General features: G+C 37.7%; 1 protein-coding gene across 1 annotated transcript in view; it reads right to left on the bottom strand.

The window, feature by feature from the left end:
* Positions 1-421: 421 nt before the first annotated feature.
* gpam (glycerol-3-phosphate acyltransferase, mitochondrial) overlaps positions 422-26,077 on the bottom strand; it is a 31,716-nt gene continuing 6,060 nt past the window's right edge. Inside the window, exons 2-21 of the mRNA XM_006630843.3 lie at positions 25,753-25,884; positions 24,756-24,875; positions 24,294-24,367; positions 23,721-23,834; positions 23,279-23,428; positions 22,461-22,560; positions 20,399-20,535; positions 19,774-19,873; positions 18,462-18,674; positions 17,823-17,936; positions 17,220-17,305; positions 16,384-16,499; positions 16,218-16,288; positions 13,305-13,569; positions 12,095-12,237; positions 11,002-11,079; positions 9,254-9,391; positions 8,702-8,891; positions 7,796-7,854; positions 422-6,825 (exon numbers count right to left, since the gene is read on the bottom strand). Of these exons, the coding sequence (XP_006630906.2) occupies positions 6,709-6,825; positions 7,796-7,854; positions 8,702-8,891; positions 9,254-9,391; positions 11,002-11,079; positions 12,095-12,237; positions 13,305-13,569; positions 16,218-16,288; positions 16,384-16,499; positions 17,220-17,305; positions 17,823-17,936; positions 18,462-18,674; positions 19,774-19,873; positions 20,399-20,535; positions 22,461-22,560; positions 23,279-23,428; positions 23,721-23,834; positions 24,294-24,367; positions 24,756-24,875; positions 25,753-25,854 (2,487 nt within the window). The 5' untranslated portion in view covers positions 25,855-25,884 and the 3' untranslated portion in view covers positions 422-6,708. The remainder of the gene's footprint in view (positions 6,826-7,795; positions 7,855-8,701; positions 8,892-9,253; positions 9,392-11,001; positions 11,080-12,094; positions 12,238-13,304; positions 13,570-16,217; positions 16,289-16,383; positions 16,500-17,219; positions 17,306-17,822; positions 17,937-18,461; positions 18,675-19,773; positions 19,874-20,398; positions 20,536-22,460; positions 22,561-23,278; positions 23,429-23,720; positions 23,835-24,293; positions 24,368-24,755; positions 24,876-25,752; positions 25,885-26,077) is intronic.

The following is a 26,077-nucleotide window of genomic DNA, read 5'->3' as shown; positions in this document are numbered from 1 at the left end:
TCTATTGCAATTTAATTTTGAAGTTTTTAGCTTTAAAAAACACTAATATTTAATTAACAGTGCACACCTGAACTGTATTGTGGTCAAAGCCACTATTTGTTGACTTAAAGGGGAACTGCAACATTATTTTTATATTTCAGGTTAAGAAAGAATCAGAACTGATGAGTGCATTTCAAACCACAATAAAAGCTCAAATGTTCACCATAACTCATTTTTACATCACAAAACAGATGACATAACCAGAGAAGCACAGTGCCATCTTGTGTAATTGGGACTGCAGTTCCCCTGTAAATAATGTGAATGGCAGTCAGTGTCTCTGTATAAAGGTATAGCCAGAACCATTAAAACATTAAAGCCTAATCTAACTTTTTCAGATTTCCACACCAAACCTCACCACAACATTAACATGAACCATTTTATTGTTAATCTATTATTTTATTTAAAAAAAAACTGAATAACAACTGTGCTTTACATTAAAATTACTATGCAACAGGCAAAAAATAAAAAAAATAGAACAAAGTATGTAAACAATGGCACAAATCACTACACTCTTAGACATGTTGTTAAAAACCATTAGATCAAAAAATAACATGAATATGCTATAGTTGTGTTAATCAAATAGAATTCATTTTTGCAAAGGTTATGTTACATTGGTAATATTTGCAAGCATGCATTTTAACATTTTAAATACTGTTGGTGATGTAAAGGCATCCTGTTCAGAGGTTATAGAGGAGCTTTATTCTTTATAAGTGCTTTTATTGGTACTGTCCTGAAGTTCTTTAATTCATTTACTGCGACTGAGTTTCTATTCAGAACTAACCTAAGTAAACGAGAGCACAGCACTGCTTTCAGCAGTCAGCAAACTTTCAAGGGAATGTACACCCCTCTCTCAATGAAGCGGTATCCATTCACAATGTTGCTGAGTTCTGGACAAGTTCATTTACAAATATCAAAAAGACTAATACAGTATATATAGCACAATTTCATATTTAAATTGATTTACCTTTGGGGAGAGACAGAAGAAGTGTTTTGCGCACTAAATGTTCACAGAAGGGCAGTCAGAGTTTATTGCTGTACAGTCTGGTTTCCCAGTGCATAAAGCCAAATTGAGGAAGAAGCAATGCCATACCACTATTACTGAGTGTGCACTGGAAATAAGGTCCTTGTTAATATTTAATACAGATAATTTATATTACAGTGGTGTTACATTCACCCGCATAAGCGATCAGTGGAAATGCCAGTATTTTGAAAATGGGACTTTGCTTATAGTGTTAACACAATATATAAAAAAAAAGATTTAATATTGTGTTAAACAATGTAACCCCAAGCACAATCAAAGTTAGCAAGCTGACAGATTCATTAGACCTTTATTTGCATGAGACTCAGCCAGCCAGTATACCAAGTCAAAACCAATATTGTCTCATGGACTTCCTTACTAAGTTTCAACCTGCACAATACATTTAAGCAGGCTTTCATGTCGCTCAACACATAGCGCTGCATCAGACAAACCAGCATATGTACACTCAAGACCTCCAGGACCAGGACTGGGCAGAGTGATTGCTCTTGGCTTGCAGTGTAATAGTGACACCCCTGGGTCACCTGTGAGCTTGCGATATAACAAGTGGGAGCTGCATTGCTCAATCAAATAAATGCTAAGTTTCCTGCAGGCACTGTGGGACTTGCAGTGTGAAAAATGCTGGATGATCTGACACTGCATTTCAGAGGAAAGCATACATACTGTAGTCCTACTCTCTCCAGTTTGGCACCGCAGGCTTAGCACGGAGTCAAGCTGAGTGACAGCTGTTACTACTAAACGGCTAGGATAAAAAATAGAGACATTCCAAAGTTTGAGTGCAAAAAAAGTGGTTAACACATGCTGATAACACTAAATGTCCAACAAAGATACTCACAATTTTATTAAAATTAATACCATTTACAAATTAACAAAACTTATGGAACTAGCAACTGTTACGATTTTCAGCAGTCTAATGAATTTAATATGTGTTAATATTTTCTACAGCTTTACAAAAGCCTGATATTTATGTCTGCAGCTTTAAACAGTTTTTAATATTTTTTTCTTGACTCTGGGTGAAAGATCTAGATGTTGCTGCACTGCAAAGCATTTGATCTTCCATCTGAATTCAGATTTGGTACATTTCCAGGTTTTTAAGTTCAGGAGAGGCAAGCATCAATTCATGCCACAGATCCAACATTTCTCCAATGAAATGCAGGTCTTTATCATTCTTTCTTCTGTTTGCTTTCCCCTTGGCTCTCCCCAGACAGGGGATCTGGCTATGTCATCATTAATACCAGGCTATCATTCCCCAGTGAGAACCATTTAAAATAAAGAACTAGCAGTGTACCTACCATCCTTGCACTTTAAGCCCTGAAACACATTTAACTTGTGAGCTGTCTGCAGTATTAATTTCATTTCAATTACAGTCATTTCTGAAAGCATATTAAAAAACTCATTTCAGTCTTCCAGGCTTTGCCAGATACTTTGTTGTACAACATCTTAGGTAACTTACAGTACTCAATAATGTATTTCAAAGTTGCTCAACTTTGAGCAGAATGACTGAAAATTGGTGGTCAAGTGTACAGGAAGGATTATTTATATCATGCAAACATTATATATATAGAATATTGGGAAAAAGAGGCCACATTCAACCTGCCATGTTAAAATGAATGATATGAGCAGTCTTATCATAGAGATATTAAATATTGTACCATATTGTGACACAAGGGCAACAAAATGCAGCAGTCTCTGAGAGCATGGACCCTGAGTGCCATGAAAAACAAGAAACAGGATGTTCATGCAGCAGGTGAAAATGTTATATCACAGAAAATGAAAGAATCCCACCACATCTGGGGGGAGTTCATTTTAAGCTGGCAGGGATTTGTATACAGTATGTTCTGTGAGCACAGTAATTGAATTTGTACTCAACTGGTAACCACATAATTCATTCAAATTGAAAAATGCTGTTTCTCAGTAACTTTCAAGTATCTTTTAATCACACACCTAAGGTGAATTAAAACTACAGTGGTGTCCAAGCCTATACCCTTCAGACAAAACATTCAACAGCAGTAGATGCATGCATATTACAAATAAAATTGTTGCCTGCGATGTTATATAATTCACAAGCCACACATCCTCAGGTTCTCACAGTTATTTGTTATATGGCTTTAGTTCAAAATGGCTCAATAATGCATGTTCTAATAAAAAAGCATCTATTTCCACCGCAGACCAATAAGGTTAGAGCACAGTGGCTTAGGTAGCTGCTCAAAGTGGGAGAATTTCAGCTTTGCTGGCCTAGTTAGATTATTCCTGCTGTATATCACTTCATTAGTGTGTGCAGCATGCTCGAAAGCTGGTATAAGGTACACGACTACCAAAATACAGCAGAAAATTATTAATGCAAACACTAAAAGGACTAGAGAATCAATACACTAAGGAAGATGGAAATGTTCCTCAAAACTAAACAATGCCCTCCTTGCTTTCACAGTTTGCTGTAACTTCTCTCCAGTTACTTGTGTTTACTCGTTAAGAACTGCAACTTAAATTGTTAAAAGGAAATGTCCTGATTTCCCCCTTACACATCCAGATCGTATTTGAATCTACACATTGAAAACAGGAAAAGCAGAGCTCTGTGGAAATGGAGTAAAGACTTATTACTGTATATGGACAGCTCCCAAAACAGTTTGAATAGAAAATGCAATTTGGAGATCTTTCATAATAAAACACTCCCCTTTCTTATTATTCCTTCTTTTACATTCCTCTTAATCAAAACAGCGCAACCCGTATCAGAGAATATATACAGTTATATTACGCAATCGTTAATATCATACAATTATATGATTACATTAGGGGGCAGCAAGGTGGTGCAGTAGTTAACATTGCTGCCTCGCACTGCTGGGTCCCTGGGCTCAATTCTTGGGGTGCTGTCTGCATGGAGTTTGCCAGCTCTCCCCATTTTCATAATGGTTTCCTCCCACAGTCTCAACACAAATGGAAGTTTATTGTGAAATTATTTCTCAACGGCAAATTAAATTTAATTTTGTAAAGGGAAGAAATTACCGTACAAAGGATATCAGCTTGTTTTGCAAAACCGAGAACTCACCTTGGTCTGCTTTAGTCAGAAAAAAGAAGTACTCCTTAATAAACGTTCTGATGACCACATAACATAACTTTCTACAGTATGTCTGCATTTGCTTTAAGCCACACTGCAGAATTTATGGGGTTGAAAATGAAAATAAAGAGAAAAAGGAATTCAGATTCATCACAGCAATTTGGTTCACTTTAAAGCTTATTCCGCCACTACTTTACACTAAAACAACTCTACTTAAATTCTTGGCTTTAGGGTATCGGCTGGCTAGACCTAAACTTCTTCACTCAAAGTATGAATCTCACTAAAATTAAGATGTCCCCATTTTCATAATGGTTTCCTCCCACAGTCTCAACACAAATGGAAGTTTATTGTGAAATTATTTCTCAACGGCAAATTAAATTTAATTTTGTAAAGGGAAGAAATTACCGTACAAAGGATATCAGCTTGTTTTGCAAAACCGAGAACTCACCTTGGTCTGCTTTAGTCAGAAAAAAGAAGTACTCCTTAATAAACGTTCTGATAACCACATAACATAACTTTCTACAGTATGTCTGCATTTGCTTTAAGCCACACTGCAGAATTTATGGGGTTGAAAATGAAAATAAAGAGAAAAAGGAATTCAGATTCATCACAGCAATTTGGTTCACTTTAAAGCTTATTCCGCCACTACTTTACACTAAAACAACTCTACTTAAATTCTTGGCTTTAGGGTATCGGCTGGCTAGACCTAAACTTCTTCACTCAAAGTATGAATCTCACTAAAATTAAGATGTTGTCCAGTGTTTGACAGTCTTCTATCTTCCTTGACAAAACAGCAGTGGTGCATATGGTAACAGACCCTCATAATTCTTGAAATGATTAAAACAAAATGATCACCTATGTTAAAGCATGACTTCAAGCCATTTCAAGATGACCTGAGGTCTGGATGTCCTGTTGATGGCCTGTGGAGCCACCAAAATAGATCCATTTTATTCACAGTTTAAAAGAAAGATGGGCCTACAAGAGTATATGCATGATATGCGTGGTCCTGACCAGGACATGATCCACTCTCTTGAGCAGCTTCATGTGCACAGCTTGCACCATCAGCATCCAAGCCCTCAATCACAAAAGACCAGGCCCCTTGCAGTAGAGGGCTAGGAGTACTGGTGAGTGACATCATCACAATGGTCTCCAATAACACAGAGACACTAGCTCTCTAAACTCCCCCTACGAACTTCGACATAACCACAATGTAGTTCAACAGTATCTGAGGTCCCAATGGGTCAACAGTATCAGAGGACCCAACGAGTCAACAGTATCAGAGATTCCAGTGGGTCTTGGAATAAATGTGAAGTTTATTTCTGTGCCTCTGTGCACTAGCTTCCCAAGTTACACAAGCATCGGATGAAAAACTGCCATGCCAAAAAGCTGTCCACTGAAACCGACTTAAAGGCTGTAGGGAGGCCTGGAAAAGTGATGTCACAAGTTCAACTTGCACTATGATTTGTTGCACACTATCAGGATTGTACTGGCAAGAGGTACAGAGAAATCATGGCTAGAACCATTTTAAGTGCACTGTTCAACGAACTTACTGACCTGCTGTCAAATACTGTATGTGCCTTTAACAAACCTTCAAAAGCTACTATTAATGTTTTCATGGTAGTGGTGTTAACTAAAATGCCCCCTTTCAACACATGCCATTCTACAGCAAAAAAAATGGAATAAATCACCTCCAAGAGAAAACAGACATCACCAAGAGAACGACTATTCATTCACTACAAATGTCCAGGATATCCACAGAAGGTGTAAAAATCAATATAGTCAGTGCCAGTCCTTTTAGTTAAAGAGTATTCAACCTCCAAAAAGCACATTTACCGTATGACGTCCATTAGAATACTGGTTTCAGCTAAACACCATGAAACCCAGAACCCACACCTTGGAAGAATGTTTGGCTTTCAGGGTATGCAAAGTATTAGAATCTATGCCCTAAAACTAAGATGCCACGACAGCTTCACCAGGGAGCTGAGCAATATACAATCCCATTAACATTTTTTTACTTTGACCAAATATAGAACCCCAACTGCATTCAGGAATAACACTAAATTAAGCACCTTTTTATTTCTTGCATTAATATTTTCACTGCTTTTTAAAATCCTTTAAATGCTTGTTTCCTATTACATGCAATGTAGGGTTCTTGAATAAATATCATTATTAACATTTTCTTTCCTTTTCTTTCTGTAGTGTCTATTCAACCTTTCACAATGAAGGCAACTTGTACGGTTTTTGTTCCGTCAATGACATTCATCTCCTAGTCAGAGATGAGTACTACGTCTGTATTTTGGAAGTGAAAGGATACAAACTGAAAGCAAACACTCAAGAATACAAATCACAGGCTGTGCTGATGCATCAGTGCTAACGTGTTTAACAATTAGACTAGCTGCACATTAATATTTCAGCAATTCATTACAAAAGAAAGATGAGTCTCCTATTTGTTAGTACTTTATGAAGGCACTTCCAGGTAAAGCTATGCCATAAATTAGCACCTTTTTACTATCCAGTAAAAGCCCTTTTGCACACTGACTAACTGAGAATTTTCCCCAAGGTGAATATTTTAAAATGCAGGTTATATTAAGCTGAAAGAGAGGATGAACTGAAGCAGCTTGTTACGGTTAGCTTGAGGTAGAAAAGTACTGCTAAGTTCCAGGACTGTCACCCTGTTTTCACTTCTTTCTTTGAAGACCTGCAAACAGTGAAGAAAAAAATGTTTTCTACATTTCTTTTTCATTTCCAGCATTTTATAGTACAGTTAGCCATGGCATAATCCACTATGGTGAGAACAATACCAGGGCAAGATATACAAAAATGTAGATAACAGAAGTACTGTATGCTTAAAATCCTCTTTAGAGAGATGCTTGGTTGAGAGTGGCCTATACTTTTGAAACATTATCAATACATTATTATACTACTGTACAAATGCACTGGAGCTGGGTCTTAACAGGAAAAAAAAAGCAAGTACTAATTTTAATTTGCTCAAGAATACAAAGATTCTTAAACCGTGGGTATACACAGGCCAGCGGATATGCGGCAGTCGTATACAGAAACGGATTACAGTACTTTCAACTACTTTCACCTCACAAAAATTGTTCACATCCTGGCAGCAGCACAGAGTTGAGTAAAATTATAATTATAAAAATTATAATACATGTCAATATGTGCTCACAATGGTTTAAGAATTCCAATATGCAGATGAAACAGGTAGAAGACACATAAAATGTAAGATTTCACTATAGATTGTGTATGAAACACAACACGTGATACAGTATATACTGTACACTACCACACAAGAGGTAGTATTCCCCTTTCTTGAATCGCATACAGCAATTTGCATGAGTTTCTATATCATTCTATAGTTTTATGCACTAAAAGATCTAAGTTAAGATCCAAAACTATAACATTACAATGGTTTCAAAATGGCACTTTCACCAGTCAATAATCTAAAGCATGTATTCTTGATACTGAAAATCTGCTTTCAATTAATAATTTCTGCACATTGCAGTAGAATAAGGTATTCAGAAGGATAACCATGAATATACAGTAGGTTATTTTCAATATACCACATCTTAGAACATGCACAATAAATTTAAGGTCTTGTTCAAAAGAAGCAAAAGTATACAAGTTCACAGACTAATGCTTTCTTACAAAACACCTACCCCCAGTTCTTTAAACGTTTTCACTGTATTCTTCACAAGGTAGTGTGTGGCACTTTCTCCTACAATAAATGGAAAAGTAATTGCAACAAAACATTTCAGAAGATTGCCGTCAGGTTAGTTAAACATAAGAGTCAAGGCTGTTCAAGATTCATGTACTCTCTGAGCCAGAGGTTCCCAGTCTTGGTCCGGGGGAATGATGTAAGTTTTGAGCACTCTAATTAATTTAATGATCCAGTTTTAGACTTAATTACTCAATTAATTATTTAAATACTTCGAGAAATCCTCAGTTGTAGACTTAAGGGGCCTACAAATCTAGAAGACTTACATAATTACAAGAGCTTTAGTAACCTGGGTCTATCATTTTTTTAAGTGAAACGGGAGATATCCACATTAATTTTCTTTCCCCATGTAAACACATTCATTCTGTGTCTTTGTACTGCCTCCAAATGCTTTCATCAAAAGAAACAGCATTTTTAAAAGCAAAACTGAATCAAATTTTGATAATTTCTCTACAAACATAAAAAACACAGTTCTTATAGAAAAGATACATTTTTATTTCTAGATCTTACAATAAATAACCTTTGCATGCTAAAAGTAAAAGAAATCAGGATAAATTATTTTGTCTTACATGGACAATCTTATGTAGAGCCCTTGTTTTGAGATCATTATCCTAAGTTGCCCACATCATATTTTTTCCTCAAACAAACCTATCACTCATTTAACAGATTAATGGACTGTAACAAATTTCAAATACTTATTTAAAAAATATTTCTTCAATGAAGGAAACCCTACTTATTAACAGAAGTACAATTTTGATACAAATTCAACATTCAACCCCTCCCCCAAAGCACAGCCTAAAAAGGTGGAAACTTCGTTAACCTTTTTTTTTTCTTCAGAATGACTCACCAAATACTGCCACCTTTTTCTCACTCCTTGTCAGAAGGAATCGGAATAGCTGGTTAGTGTATTCCCTTTCTGTAACCGGACCGTTCAAACTGTGCAAAAAGATGGCTGCCGCACTGTAGGCTTCGAGGACAGGGCCCAAAATCCTCTGCAGGAAACCGAAGAATTCCTGGTGTTCTGGAGACAAGCTCACCTACAACATTTAGAGAGTCTTGTCGTTAGCGTTTTGGATAGTGGGATACAAACGCATTCTTCATTGCAGAAACGGTAACAACTGCTTTCTTCGAAACATTGTACTAAACACTATACTAAAATTCATCAGTCATGAAGGTGGAGACCCCATGGCCAAGACCACTTCAGAGGTGATCCAGCACAATCTGAAGGGAAATCAAGTCTTATTCACTGAAAGATTAAGGCGTCAAAATCCCCTGCAAAGGAAGCGGTTTAGCAATCCCCAATTCTTAAATGTTTTTCCTTCAAATTCCCAACATTGTCTTTTTAACTGGAAAGAAGGAGCCAGATCCTGGAAGCAAGAGCACATGGTATGGTGGATACCTTCAGGTATCGATCCCTCTGCTCCTCCCCAAAGTCACTGTCCTCATCCTCCTCATCGCTTCTCCAGGACAGGGGCTCCGGGAACTTTTTCGGCCAGGGCTCCTCGGTAGGACTGGGGCTCAGCTCCTCCTGCTCTTCCTGTAAAGACAACAGGCACATCAAATCACATGAGCCAAAAGAAGAACAAGCAGGTCGGCGTAGGAATGCTTTCAGTGCAAGCCCACAGCTTTATCAGAGGAGAGACAGGCGATATGTCTTTACAGTATATGATCGGCTAAAACGTCAGGCAATTTGTCTTTGAGCTCATAGTCCGCGTTGCAAATGTGCAAAATTAAATGCAAAACCTTTTTGTGCAATATCTGGAATACTATAACAAGTGACCTTTGCACACATGCAGTATTTTTAGGTAAAACTGAGCAACATCCTCCACAATTCAAACAAAGAACTGGTAAAGGACACCAGTTTGCTTACTCTAAGCATAAACTGTAAGCTGACATCTAAATGCATCAGCTCACTGAGCATGTATACTGTAGTTTAAGCGTTTTGTAGAACTGACATGCTCTAGTCACCTTTCCATGAAACCAAAGTTTTAGGAAATACATGTATAGAGATTATGGATAGAATATCAATGAATTAGAAGACAATTTTGTTCTGTTAACTCCATACAAAGCACTATGTACAGTACAGTATCAAGGAAAGGCTTTGGAATGTATTGCTAGATGTAATACAGAAAAATGTGCTAAAAAGTCTCATTAATTTGCATGACCATAAATAATATCTACTCAAAAGTATTATATCACAGGAGGAACCGTACCATTTAAAGTATTCTCAAATATTTAGTATTTATGTAAGCACACAGACACTAAATATATACCATAAACCAATGGCTTCGCTTATGTTCAGCTCAGCTACTAAAAATAAACATTGGCACACCTTTGCATTTAAGGATTGGTTGGCATATAGTAGGTAACCAAATGATTCATGCAGTTGACATGCAGTAATACCATTGTAGTCCTTTCACAAATGTACAGTAGCACAAAGTACCTATTGATAACGAAAATATCTGAACCATACTTGATAGTATTCCGCTATTTAAGCATGTAGCATAGCTGCTATTTGTTTTAATTTGAACGTCTGTAGAATAGCCTATAAAATGTTATATTATAATTACTTATGCCTATGCATATAATATCCTATAACATTTTTTTTTGTGATGGAAGGGTTGGCTAAGACTCCAAATTTCTTATTATAATGGATAAATCACCACATTTTAAAGGTTTGCTGCTTTTAAATCATTTCACTGTATTCAATTTAATAACCCATTTTAACCAAAGATTCTGAAAGGACAGTGATGGGGGAGATACTTAAGACAAAGCCATACATAATTTGCGACTTAAACCAGTCCCTAGGACTAGGGGTAACTCAAAACTAGTAAAAATTCACAAATCATCTTCTCAACAACCTCTCCATCCCTGATGCAATGCATGCAAAAGGCTAGAACACTAGTTCAAGCTACTAAAAAGAATAAACACCTTAATACATACACTGCAGAAGTGCCTGTAAGATGCAAACTGCAAATTGAAAACAACACAAAACATTAACATTTTCCCACAATTGATCCATGTGTCCTGGTGTACATCAAAAACAATGTTTTTTTAACCATCGTTTTCTGATGGGAATATATCAATGTCATATGGAAACAGCATATCTTGGGAAATCTTCTCAACTAAAGCATCCATGTATCTTACCTCAGCAACTATGAGGATCCCATACTGGATTAACCTTCCCACAGTGTCATCAAAGACCTGATAAACCATCTGGCAAGGCTGTTTAAAGAAAAATTCTCAATGATTATTGGAAAATAAGCACTGAATAACTTTGCCACCCAAAATAATAGGAGGAGTCACTGAATAATAAGTTGCTTTCTACAGTTCAAAAAGAACTGCATGAACAGGGCACGGCATGAATTATACAAGATGTTTGAAAACGCTTGCTGTCCAACCCTATTACATTTTTAAAGATTGCTTTCAATTGAAGTTGTGATGAGGGCAGCAGTGTGGGTTGGACTGAAATCAGGGGATTATTTGGACGAGGGAAGGTGAAGGAAGAGTGGGTCACGCTCCCTGAGACGCCTTTATACTGCCTGTCACTGGCAATGTACTGTATCTGCAGCAAAGCATGCCAATACAAAACAGAAACTGGGTAAGGCTGAAACAGCCGGGAGACTGCTTGGTAACTAAATGTGTGCACCTGTAAAAACAAACCCAGATCTCTGAGTAATAGCCTTTTGCTCTGAACACAAAAGGCAAGGTAATAAAACTTTTGACCTCATAAGGAAGGAGCAACAGACAGTGAGACAGATGTTGAGACTTGGATTATTTTACAACAGTCAGAATAAAATCCACCACACAAAACTTTTATTTTCACTACAGTCAAGTCCACTGAGGAGGAGGCATTGTCAAGGGCTGGTTAGCCTGGTTAGGATTTACTACAGTTTTATACATCAGCCACAAACCGCATAAGGTTTTGAAAATATCATCCAATTAAAAAATCCAGAAAACAGATTACGGAGTGGCATGAAAATAATTTGGATCACAATCCACTACCCTTACTTTATGCAGGATTTAGTTTTTTCTCCAGCTGGTGGAGCTCTTATGTGAACTATCAGATATTCATAATATCGCTGTTCTCCACAGACGTCATCCAGGTTTTACACATCTTCAGGGACAGCCTGTTTAAACTCAGTTAACACAAATAATATCATGCTGATTCAATCAGCCTGTTGGGGGAGTTAAGGGGGGATTGTGGACAAGACAGGACAAAACTAAGCCTTATACTTACTAAAGCAACAGCCACTTCATTTGTTAAGAAATGAGAGAGCCCAGCTGCTTTTCTGATAAGCCTTTCCTGGCTCACCATCATCTCGGAGGTGCTCTGCACTGTCTCTGCAGCCTGCTCCCTCAATATAGCCAAGACACTGCAAGCTGTGAGGAGGAATAGTAACACAGAATACAATGGTAATCAATGACTCTTGCTTACTGAGAGGCCAGTTCTATGGAATGAATTCTACAATCATGAACATATCTCCTGTTGAAATATGGTCCACAGGATATCTTCTTTATATCAAATAGCCAAACCATAGGTGACTTTTGCATAGATGAGCAAGACCATCTATGCAAATGTTCGCAGGTTTGTGGAGATCATCAACTACCAAAGGACGAAGGACCTTAACGATATATTGTACAACTGGTCCCATAAACTGAACTTGCTCATGTCTCTTTCAGTCCAGTAGCATGCAAATGAACAAGAGACCACTTTTTTTAATACCCAAATCATTCATTACACACATTCAGAAAATCTCTTAAACCAGTGTTTCTTAGCTACGATCCTTCATATGGGTGGCACTGTGGTACAGCGCACCCACCAGGGAGACCCTGGGTTCAATTCCAGAGCTGGGATGCTATCTGTATGAATACTGTATATGTATGTTCTCCCCGTGTTTGCCAAATTTTCTCCAGAAGCCCAAATACCGGTAGGAAATCTGGCTTCTAAGAAAATTGACCCATGGTATGAGTCTGCCCTGTGATAGACTTGTTCCCCGTCCAAAATGTTTCCCGTCTTGCACCCTTAGTGAGCCAAAATAGGCTCTAGGCCACCATCACCCTGAATTCGATAAAGTGATTAGGGAACGGATGGATCATTCAGTGTGACAGACTAGAACCTCAGACCGCTAAAAATTAATTTAAATCACTTAAGTGAATAATGAGTTTAATTTCTAAATATCTCAGGGCCGAATAGTGGGGGGGGATATATCAAGCAAATCCAATTCAAAATGTTCTTGACTACAAGGGATTAGAAATGTTACATTACGGAAAGCAGATTTAGCTTTACGGAGAATGTGTTATTAAATACAATTGTCGGGGGGGGCGGGGGCATATCAAGTCTTAAGAGATTTTTTTCTCTGTGCATAGCAATATTCAATAAAAGACTGGCTGGTTCAAGACTCGTCACTGTAATGCAAGGTAATGGCATATCCCTGGATTGTACGTACCAATGATGGCTTCCGTAATGAAAACATGAAATAAACCATTGCTATAGAAGTTGAGCTCGAATAAGGCAGGAATGGTCGTGGCAGGAGAGATGAAGAACTCCGTATTGCGGCTGGAAGTGGTCACATTGACACAGTTTCCAAGAAGATGCAAGGCATGCATGACGACATCCTCCGAGTTGCCAGAAAAGCCCAGATCAAAATCACGAGAGAGGACCTCTTCCTTCATGGAGAAGAAGTCTTCCACTAGTTTAGACAAGTACACACCCTGAAGCAGAACACAATGGCCATGTCACACTTGCTTATAACAGATGCTTACTTTTTCTTGAAAAGGTTTTCTTTTTGCTTTTAATCTGGTAGAATTTGTGAACTAGATATAGAAAAGTGACACTTATAAACCATTTTACATATTACAATCCAAACGGATTAATAGTATACAGTACATGCAAGGGATCAAGTAGAATTATATTATCAGATTGTATAACCACATGGCACTATAAACACTTTAACACCATGCAAATAAGACTAAAAAATACATTGATAGATCTCTAATGGCAATCCCAGTTTACCAATACATACAATGCATATCCACCATGTACTGTACAGTACATTGAATCAATTAACAGCATTAGTTGTAACTTCATGAACAAAATTACAACTATGACTGAAAAAAACATGTTGGTTACTTGTTATACCATTTTTGATGTTCAATAATAAATTCATAATATTGTGACAGCTTTAGGCAACTAGGGAGTGTTTCGCTAAAGTTTGTGACACCTGGCACCTCTAGCTTCAAAGCAGAAAGGATGTCTGCTGAGATGTGGGGAGCCCTTCAAGCAAAAAGAATTGTAAAGATTAGCTTGGTATATCTAGGTAAGTTGTGGGTTAATTGTTTGCAATGAGCAATACAAAAAACACATCACATAAGATCACATTAAGACCACAGAGGAGGGGAAAGGACAAGAAGAAGAAGAGGGAGAGAGGAGAGAAAGAAGGTCAGACAACAAGAGGAGCTGGAACTTGAAGCTTGTGCCAGGTGACAGCCTCTATGATCATCATCCAAACAAAACCTGACTGGAGCGAAGTATCTGAACCTTGCTGGAGAGAGCTTGCTATTCTGTGTTTTTAGGGTTTCCTGAATAAAAAAATATCTTGGTTTTAAACATTTCTCTTGCTTAAGATGCATTTTTGTTTTTTAGAATAGAGATAATGTAGGCTTGCATTTATTTTGTGGCACCCGGATTTGCAGAAAGAGAGAGATATAACTGCAGGTTGTATTGCATTAATTATTATTATTAATAATACCTTACACTCATGTAGCACTTTTCTGGATACTCCACAAAAAAAGCTTTACAGGTAATGGGAACTCTCCACCACCACCAATGTGCAGTATCCACCTGGATGATGTGATGGCAGCCATAGTGCGCCAGAACGCTTACTGCACATCAGCTATCAGTGTGGAGGAGAACAGACTGATGAAGCCAGCTCTAAATAGGGATTATCAGGAGGCCATGATTGGTGAAGGTCAATGAGAAATTTTGCCCAATTTAAATTTTGGACGCCAGGGTAACACCACTACTCTTTTTGAGAAACACCCTGGAGTTTTTAATGACCACAGAGAGTCAGGACATCGGTTTTACATCTCATCTGAAGGGCAGCGCCTTTTTTTTTTCTTACAGTATAGGGTCCCTGTCACAATACTGGGGTATCACACAGACCCTGGTGATCACCCCCTACTGGCCTCACTAACACCACTTCCAGCAACAACCTTAGTTTTTTCCCCAGGAGGTCTCCCACCCAGGTACTTTTTTGGGGGGTGATTAGAATGTTAGGTCTCTGAAACAGCTTGTTTGTAAATACTGTAGAGAGTAACTTGTGTGTTGTTGTCTTTAGCCTAGTGTTTGTCTTGTCCTTGCTAATAAACATTTGTTTAACAAAGTGTGCCTGGATTATTACTCTTTTCACCAAAACTGTGCCAGAGAATAAAGAATTCACGTACCTTTAATTACACCAACTGCTCTTTTATATTCTAGAGATATCACTTATAGATTGGGGATTCTAATTAATTATTTTACTTATTGACTTTACCGCTCTGTCAATTCCTGATTTTTGCCAGTTTCATAACAACCCATTTGTAACAATAGAATAAATTAAAATAAATTATATTTAATTTCATGTTTAATTTCCCAATGTACAGTACAGTATTCATTCTACTTCCTTAACATCACATTAGGAAAGAAGAACCCAGTTTTCTGTATGCTAATTGAAATACCAGTTAGATCTATTTTGGGATTTCTTTTGCTGCTAGTTCAGAACGCAAACTAAAACATAAGTTACAAACCTTTTCAATATTAAAGCCTATTAAAAGAAATTAAACAGATTTCCATCCCCATTTTACACCAGATTTTAACTCTGCAAGAGAAGTCTCCTGTCTAACAGGAAATTCCAAAAAAAAATACACTTTAGGAAACTGTCAGTATAAACGGTAGAAAGTTCTTGATGAAGTTAGAAGCTGCAATTAGAGGTCTTTGTCATCGCATAGTTGAAAGCTATTAGCTGGATAGTTACTGTATTTAACCATAATGTATGGAAGAGTGGCTTTCTACCATTTATGAAGCATTTAGCTTCACTCTGATTTTTTTCAGTCTTTTGCTGAAGAGAGCGGTAGAAGATCTAATCTTCCTGTCTGAACTAAAGTAGGCAAAATGTCACCACACTAGCTCAGCAACAGGTTTTAACTAGTATTCAGTCGTTACTGAACATTAAAGCACTAGAAACTCAAAACACCTTTAGTTACAATTAGGTTAAAGTTGTAAACAAAGAATTGTGGTTTGGTTGCTAAATGACACAGGCAAAGAAAAGCCCATGTATGTTCAAAAAATAATATTGAAAAAAAAAAGAAGAACAATGACTTACCTGTCTATGTCGATACAAGAGCAAACAAGCAACTATGTGGGTGGACATCACAGCTGACGATTTATTGGCGGCTGGAAACATTAAAATGAGAATGTTTATAAGAAAAGTCATAAGAGAAAAAGAGATAATCAGAGATAGAAATGAAGACCAAAAGAGATTCACTCACTGAAGAGCACATGCTTGGCCAAGTTTCCAATCACTTGACGTCTCCAGGGTTCATCTGTAAGGTCCAAGGAACTGAGATGACCTTCCTCCTCACCATTGAAAAGGGCCTGGTCTGGCCTATGAAATGACAATCCATTGAGAAACCAAAACAGAGCCTCACAACCTCACAGCAAATAAAACAAACGCAGCACAATTGCACAAAGCATGCAACAGCGAAACACCACTTGTGCATCTCTTCAGCCTCTTCAATCAAATTCAATTTGATCAGCAGTCATACTTACTGTATAATACTCGTGACACAAATTTTAAACCACAAGGAGAACTAGACTTATATCAAATGAGGTAAGAAGAAAAAGGAGATTTGTAAAGATAAAAAATAGTAATGTCCCAAAATAAGACAGTGATCAAATCACTGCCTGAACCACATCCCACAGTGCCATTTTGAAGCAAAGACTCCAGACATGGTATAAGGAACATCTACCAACTTTCACCCTACACTGTTCATAAAGTAAAAGAGTAAAGCAGGAAGTAAAACACCTCCATGCATGCTTCAAAACAAAGTTAGGCCAAAACTCGAGACTGCTCGGTGTACTAATGTACATTTCACTTCAATGCTGAAGCATGAGCATTGTGTGGAAGCAGCATATTCATGTTATCCTTCAACTCACCAGACTTTCTGAGTTTGCAGAATTAAAAGCAAGAATATCTTGAGCTTGCAAGAGGTTACACATGTGACGCCACATTTAAAAAAACCTTCCAATAGCCACCTATCAGTTTGTTTGTTTTTTAAATCCTGCTATTTGATATTTATAATTCTGGGTGACTTTCAAAACTTACTGTGCTGCAATAATTGTGGGAACCAGGAGCTGTTCCAGTGTAAGCGGAGCAGGAAGCTGCCGATGTCTTTGACTATCCAGGTACTCCTGAAATAAATACGCAAGGTCTTTCAGGGCAATGTGATTAAATTCATGTCTGGCAGAACATAATGTACTGCAGGGAAATTGGGAAAACTGAGAATTTTGTGTGATGTTTAAAAATGTCTTTGCAAACAGTTCACTTCTTCCAAATTGGGGAAACTGCTGTATTTTGTTTAAACTGGAATGCAACTAGGAAAATACGGAAATTGTCCATTTAAAGACAACTTAAATAGCACAAAGCTGTTTCACCTTCCCAGATCAAAAACTCTCAAACTATCTTTTAATGCACATCTTTCATTTTATCAAAGTCCTTTCCCCTGCTTCATACTAATAATGCATACATTCTTAAAATAATTCAATGTGCATTTGCTTTATGACAAAGGGAAAAGAGTTTGGTTTAATCTTATTAAATGACAAATGAAATCCAATGATTCCAATAAAATGTTAAATAACTCCATATGATGGAAGCTGTTCATGGGGAAAATAAGTGCGGAGTGGAAATGCAGGTCACAATACACCTCACCTTCAAAGAAAAAGGCTGTGTGAAGTCCACTCTGACACAGCCATAGTTCTTGCGCAGCATTCGGAACACCCCTCGCGCTACACTCCACAAGCTTTCATTTTTCTTGGGTTTCCCCTGGAATGAGAGATGCATAAGGATGATGAATACAGATCTTTTGGCATTTCTGTGAAGTCCTTCATATGAAAGGGGTTACGCCAATTCAAAGTCCATCTGACTGCTGGCCCATTAGCTAGGGTCTGTAGCTTTTTTAATTTCGCAGTTCACTGTAGCATTTGATTTTTGGTATGAACACAAATTGGAAAGCAGCTGAAACTGCTGAGACAGTGAGCTGCCATAATTTTTAAACGGGGCAAAATCATTTCAGCAGTTTATGGTGAGATGCAAAGAAGAACTAGTTTAACTTACGTTTACCCAATAGTGAATTGCAAATGTTAGGCATCAATAATGAAAATCTGAAACATACAGTACAGCCACCACATATCTCCAGACGGAAACAATATTCTAATGCTCATTGTACTCTACTTACAAAGTACAGTAGTAACTATTTAACAGTGTGAACCATCCCCAATATAACTGAGAACTAAGGTGGATAATTTCCTTAATTACACTGGCATTAAAATTCAATTTCAACTGTCCTACCAGCTGTTCACTGTTGTAGTTGCCCTCGATGATGCGGTCGTAAGAGATGCCCACAGGGACTATAAGCACATCTGAGATGGAAGTTGAGCACAGGGTGTCGACTATGATGGACAGCAGGCCTGCTCTGGCAGGGGAGGGCTTCCCACTGCGTGAACGAGTGCCTTCCAGGTATATCTCCAGAAACTGGTGCTGTTTGAGTAGCTCCTCAGTGTACTGAAGAGAGACACACACAACACTCAATTCAATCAGTACAGACAAGCAGGACAAATTTCATTTCAGAACTCGTGATGAGGCCATGATGAGACCAGCCAAGAACAGGGAGAAATGAAACAGTTCTGCCACTACGAGCAATGTATGAAGAAGAAGGTAAGATCAACAAATGCACATTAGACCTTAAACTTTCTATTAAACCAATGGGTTAAAGAGATTTTTGCTTGTGTTGCATTAGTACTGAGCATGAAAAGGGTAGTGAAAAGACCACGATTAACCCCAGCTTTGCCAGTTCCCAGCAAGATGGGGAGAAAAAACAGGTTTATAATTTGCAGACATTTATTGGATTTAAAACTGCAGCACTAAAGAACCAACACAGCGTTTTTTATTATTTGATTTATTTCTTAAAATTTATTTTTTAATACATTTCTTGCATTTTCTTCCATTCTTTTCTTGCATTTTATTCAGGGTTCAATTTAAACTACCAAACACACGAAAACCGGATCAAGAGTATTTCATTTTGGATTAAGTTGACTCATGTTAATTCTATGAAAACTAAGGCCTGTTTCCAGAACCACTAAAGCAGTGAACACATGGATGCCATATACTGTAACATTATGCCACCTAATCTACTTTTGACATGGTCAGTGGCCTGATCTAGACATGTCTCTTGGTTAGTCTAGCACAATCACATCTTAACCTCAATAGCAATGCACTAGAGTTTAAATGTATAATCTTTCAAAAGCTGACTCAGAGGTGAATATAACCTTCAAGCACACTGACAGTTCAGCACAGGAGCCGACTCATTTGTTAAAACTTTAGAGATACTGTATATTAGGGTTAAGGAGAGAAACAAAAAAATATTTTAGGTTTCATCCGTAGTCTCAAAATCTGTGCTTTAGACAAAAAGGTACTGTATTCATCTGGGATTTTCTAACATTCTTATAATACTAGCATGCTGTTAAAGCACACAAGCATAATCATGCTAAGGATAGCACAAGAACCCCATTACACTCCTCCATGAGGAAGAACATCATGCTTGATTTACCAGACAATTTTCTGCCATTATCTGTACAGTTAGAAACAAATATTTTAAACCCACCACATGAAGAAGAGATCTGTACAAAACATCCTTTTTCCCACTAGGGTTCTCATCCAACTTGCGACGAATGAAGAAACCTCCAAGTTTGCGTATCAACGTGCTGCAGACACACAAGAAACATCAACACCCATTCTCTTTAAAACAAAAGCCATTTTGAAACGCGTAAATCTACCCTAAATCAGCAATGAGTGAAATTCCAATTTAAAAAGATAAAAAAAAAACAGTCTAAGAGGGTGGCAGAGGGAGACAAGGTAGTAGTTCTTGTCTGCACCACATTCCCCAAAAACCTACTGATAATGACCTACTGTCCACTGTTACTTTACCAACCGTCTTACTCCAAGACGGAGAGGTGACATTAAAAACCAGGAAACAGGGGCTTCCACAGTTATACTCCTGCTTATCTAAGAAAAGAACTTAGACTCTAAAGATGTAATGCACCAGAGGAAAAAGGGAGCAATGGACATTATGTCACATTACAGTCACAAACCTACAAAAGATGTTACTGCACCAAGAACCGTTACTGAATACCACAATATATAATTAAGGATATGTTTTCAGTTCCCAGATTCCAGATACAGTATACCCAGTTGCATTGAATGAGAATGATACTTGCAGGTTTACTAACCTGAAGATGGGAATATTGAGGTTGTTTCCAGCAGCAATGTGTGGAGCTTTAATGTTGTGACAGAACAAGATGAAGGTGATCAACAGATAGTCTATATGAGATTTATGAACTGGCAGGAACACTAACGGAACATTTTGCTGAAAAACAAGAACAAATCACATTTCAATATATTAGGTATTCACCAGTTATTAAGGGGCAAAAAAACTATTGTGACAATTAATGCACTGTAGGGATACCAGATGTCTCAGCAGAGGATTGAGATGAGTTTTAATTTGTGATGAAAAGGACATTTCTAGAGAACATGGACGGTGACGCACACAAAGTGTATCCCCCCCAGTGCCCCAAATTCCAGCACTGTTACGGAGTTTTATAGTCCATGTACTGCCATAGCCACCCTTTATTATTACCATGAATGGGTGTTTATGACCATTACTAATATATTGGAATCATAGAAAATAGTTTCATTTATGGCACAGTGTTACCCCTGTCTTTCGGTTATTTCCGAGATGCCACATACAGCAGGTGTGTGTTTAAAATGCACTCAAGCCAGGTCAGGATAATGACCCCAGGCCACATTTCTACTGAATTTCTACAAAGTGCACCCTGTGCACAACATCCTATAACACTAGGAATCATGAGATATATTCAAGCAAATCAAGTGTTCTTACAACCAGTGACACCCCCTCAAAATTTTGCCATAACTGACAGCTATCTACTAATGTTGCAATAATGATAAATAAAGGACACAGTGTAATCTTTAACCATGGAAAGGGCATTGAGCTATCACCTCAGTCAGGTCATCCTAACACAACGTATCTTTTTGGCAGGGACATTAGTGTACTCAATAATTCAATAAAGACTTGTGTCAACAAAATCAACAACTTTCTCCATGGAGCAATTATAAAAAATGTTCCGATGCAACATGAAAATGCCGACAGTTCTGCCGAATGGAGACAGATGCAGGGAACTTGAAATCTTCAAGATCTCAGGTATGGATTTCTTGTTAAAAAGAACAGGAGAATCTATGAGACTAAGAGCTGTGGAAGAGATTGTAACCAGGTTACCGAGAATGGTTAATTACCTTCTGAAAAGTAATTGTACACTGAGATTCAAATCCCTCGGTAATGGTTTAAAAAAAGAACAGCCATAGACTGTTTCCCACCTGCTATCCTTCAGAAACCAGATTTCTCTAAAGCAACATTCACTAACCTGCAGGCCTGTCAGTACATGCAAAGCAGAACTTCTATGACACTGCTACTTTTAAAGCTATCTTTGTTCATCTACAATGAATGCACCTTTTTGTAAGACTTGGCTTGACAAGGGTTCATTCCTGACCAGAGCTGTGCACACTCTAAATGTATTCTTTGCAGAGTGAGACGGACACCTGTTGTATGTGACATTTCAGGAATAACTGAAACGTGTCAATAACCTTACAGAAATAGCCCATGAGCCACGTGGAAATATTTTTTTCTATAGGCACTAATGCATATGTAATGATCATTTCTAAACACCCTTTCACGCTAGTAACAGAAAGTAACCAGAGCTGTACTCAAACTATAAAACATTCCTGAAATACTGCTTGGGTTGGTTCAAAGCTCTCTGGGGGATACATCTTGTGTGCCCTCTTGGGTGTTCTCCAGAAAATGGTCTTATACAGTATGTAACAAACTAAAACTAATTTCAAACATTTGTTAAACTGCACTGTGACTTCTTACATCCTCTACATTTTCTTCTGTAACTACAGTACTTTCACAATGGTCAGGTTTTTGCATTTTGTTCTAAAAAATAAATATTCCCAAAATAAATATTTTATTTTTCCAAAGAAAATAAATATTATGTGGCAAAATTATCTTATAAACTTTTAACTGTTTTTTTCCCCTAATACACAGCTGAACCCTGCCCGATAGTCTTTTGTTTCCTTTCAAAGCAAATATTGTTGCAAAATGTGGCTCAGAAAGTTCAGTACAAAGTGGGGAATTTTCTTATCTAATCTTATTCAAATATTTCAGAAAATACAGTACATAGAAGGCTCAATGGGCATTAGGGATTCATAATTCCTCACCTCTGTGGCAGCCTTTTTCACCATCTCAAGTTGCCCCTTATGAATCTGAATGCTCCAGAAGAAGCCATTGAATAATTTCAGCAGCACCCAGCCAGTTAACCTGTTCAGGGACAAAACAGTTTTTTTTTTACTCACCCACTATTGCATATGCTGTTCCTCTACTTTTCAGATTTTAAAGCTAGTCTCCAGCGATCCAATTTTACTCTGAAGACTAACATACAATTTGACAATGCAGCTCAATTGTAAAAGCAAACAAATTACATCAATCTTTAAGTTGCTTTGCCTAATAAAAAAACGGAAGGCTGTTAGCCTTTTTCTTGCACTATCTTACAAAAGCTTCTTTTGAAACGTTTTCTTTCTGCAACGCTTTTTAAAACGATGCATGGCTTTTGTCAGAACAGGAAGTAGCAGCATTCCGCATACAATTTGGCACCCTTCCAAAGCCATTTGCAGACATGGCTCACAAAGAAAGAAGACTACTGCCTCTATCTGGCATATTTCTACTGCCAAATTCAATTACAACCAGCACCTCAAGGTACTATTCCACAATAGCAATCAGAACAAGAAATTACAAAATATGTTTAAAAATACAATGGAAGCATCTTCAAAAATGAAAATTCTATTGCCATTATAAAAAATATACTACTTTTACTACTGAAAATTTGGGTATTTTTCACAAAAATGTTTCTAAAAAGACAATGCAGAATTTATAAAATAATTAGTAATATTAGATGTAAAGCTGTCTACCTCAGTGATGCTTACTGCTTTCACATGACACGCTATAAATAAAGATCACATATGATAAAGTGGACATGTACCTAATAAAGGAGGGAGAGATATTAGCCACCATTTCCTGGAGAATTCCTCTGGCTTTTCTCCTCACTCTGCTGACAGCTTTGCGGTCGATCCTGGACTCCATCACACCTGGGCTGTTTTCTGAAGCTACTTCTATGGTAGCCTTCTCCACTCTATAAGAAATGAAGAAAAAAAAACTCTTAAAGAAAATTAATAGGTAGGCACGTGATAATGCATTACAGTCATTCTAAGTGCGCTTCTGTGGCCCACTAATTTGAAATATGCCTGTCTTTTCATGTATATACTGTAGGAGGAACTAGTGATGCTAATATCTTATCAACCGTGATACATTTAACTTCATAATCTGAAGACATGCTGTAAAAAACTGAATTTTTTAAAAAACTAAGTTAATGTCAGAATTTTTTGCGAGACCTAAAAAAACAGGCACGAATAGCTTGTGTCTACCTGCTGTTGTTCAATACATTTTCCACCACATTCCTAGCAAACATGTCCTTCCGAACATCACGCTCCAGGACAAACAGAACGTAGCACAGACGCCTGGCCAGCCATCCCCTGTGCCTACAGCAAAACAATATGGGGAAAAATGACAATCTACCCACTGCGGCACACAGTCCACATCGATACTGCCATCTTGAACACATGGATGCACTAGCAGAAGGCAGATCATTAGGACTTAGCAACCGCTTACACAGCACCTGGCTCGAAACTCCAGTTAACAATGTTTCACGGGATAAAACTAATCTGGAAAATATGTATACAAAACAGGCTCTCCTTCTTGAGTTATAAATGTACTATGTGTACATATGAGATATTTATTGACATGGAGAAATCTTTCAGTTAGATCTTTCAAAGGTTAATCAGTTAATGCACTGAGTGGGAAAAACTACATACATGGAAAACAATCAAGTGAGTTTTCAAACAGAAAAATATAGGCGTAATCAAGACACTGCTTTAACTTGTCAGTGACTGATCCCCACATGCTGGCAAAAAAAATGTCCCATCTGAGTCAAGACATACCTGGTGTGCGTTTCATTAATGTAAATGACATTCCGCAGACCCAGAGAAGGAATACTGGAATTGAAGAGCTTTTCCTACAAGACAAAAATATGTTGTATTTCTGTGCCTCACTTTAATAGTCAATTGGCCCAGATTAATGTCTGTGTTGGTAACAAAGTTTTTTATACATCAGGGACAGAAAGTCATGATGTAAGAATCTATATAATCCATTACAGAGCAGATTTAAATGTACACATTCGTATATGATTTTTAAATAGAAAGAAATCTGTCAGATAAGCGTAGCATTATATCCCCACATGTAAACAGAGTTCTTAAGACAGGAATTCTGAAAAGAGGATATAACTAGCTTTTTTAGAACTTCTAATCCCTGTAATTATCCTTGGCAATTCCTCTTTAACCCTATAAATCTGTTGAACCTTGAAGATGTTAAAATTATGCATTTCGAGAAACTGGAGTTTCTACCTGACTCTGAGGAGTGCAGGAATGACAGCACCTTCCAACAAAGGGTCTCTTTCTGTTTAGAAGGCCCTCTTTCCATTTTGAGGTTATAGATCTCAAAACAGAAGGGCTAGAACTGCGCTCCTGGAAAGAAAAATCAATTTTGTTTTCTTAAAATATATACATTTGCATTTTAAAACATGGGGCTGTGTTGGCTAACCACGCAGAATTGGTCGAAGATTCGACACAGCACCTCGGACAGTGGAAGTGAAAACAACTGTATTCTGGGTCATTACAACTAGCTAACAGTTACCCATCCGTCCCTTTTCTAACCACTTCTTCCATTTCAGAGTAGCAGGACTGCCAGAGCCTATCCCAACAAGCAGGGCGCAAGGCAGGATACACCCTGCAGGGGATGCCAGTAAGCAGACCCACAGAGACACACCAGGCCCGATTTTCCCAGAAGCCAATTCAATTAACAGCATGTTTTTGGACTGTGGGAAGAAACGGGAGCACCCGGAGGATAACCGCATGGGCAGCATACAAACTCCAAACAGACAGCACCCTAAGTGTGGAACCCAGGACCACAGCTCTGCAAGGCAGCAATGCTAACCACTGGACCACCAAGCCAACCACTAGCAGTTACCAAAAATTGAAATTAAATCATTTCAATACACATCCCTTTATGCAATTTATATACCTTATATCCCTTCGTAAGGTATATACATTACATTAAAAGCCTACATGTTAGGGATTAAACTACATTATTTTTTAATACATTTTTATTATTTTTGTAGTCAAATACACTTATCAAAAATCTGCGGATAACAGCCCCTCCTACCCACCTGACACCCCCCCCATCCCCACCCACAAAAGCAACCCATACAGTTATCTAAAAAATAAATTAAAAAAACCCACTGCTGTAACGATAGGGTTTCTGTATCTTGGCACTGTGGACTCTTAAGGTACAAAAGTGTATTGTAAAGTTCAATTTAAGAATTAATATAAAATAGTTCCATACCAATTCTTCACCTGGGTACTTCCATCGACTTCCACCTTGATCAAAGGAACTGGCCATAAACACATTGTCCTGGGTTCCAAAGGAGACCACAACCTCCTCCATCACCCTTTATATTCCGTACCAGTAATAGATCTGGAAAAGAAATGTATATCATTGATGAAAATACAAACATACTAGTCTAAGGCTTTTGTTTAAAATGTGAGAAATCAGGGTCATTTCGAATCAGTTCTGGAGTGTTTTGAACACTTTGGTGCTGTTATATTGATATTTCGAATGATTTCATTAATTATCACTGTTACAGTTACTGGCTGCATTAATGATCCCA

Source organism: Lepisosteus oculatus, chromosome 4 (assembly GCF_040954835.1).
Source record: "Lepisosteus oculatus isolate fLepOcu1 chromosome 4, fLepOcu1.hap2, whole genome shotgun sequence".
Classification (NCBI taxonomy): Eukaryota; Metazoa; Chordata; class Actinopteri; order Semionotiformes; family Lepisosteidae; genus Lepisosteus; species Lepisosteus oculatus.
The sequence above is the reverse complement of the archived record's forward strand: the minus strand, read 5'-3'. Positions and strand labels throughout refer to the sequence as shown.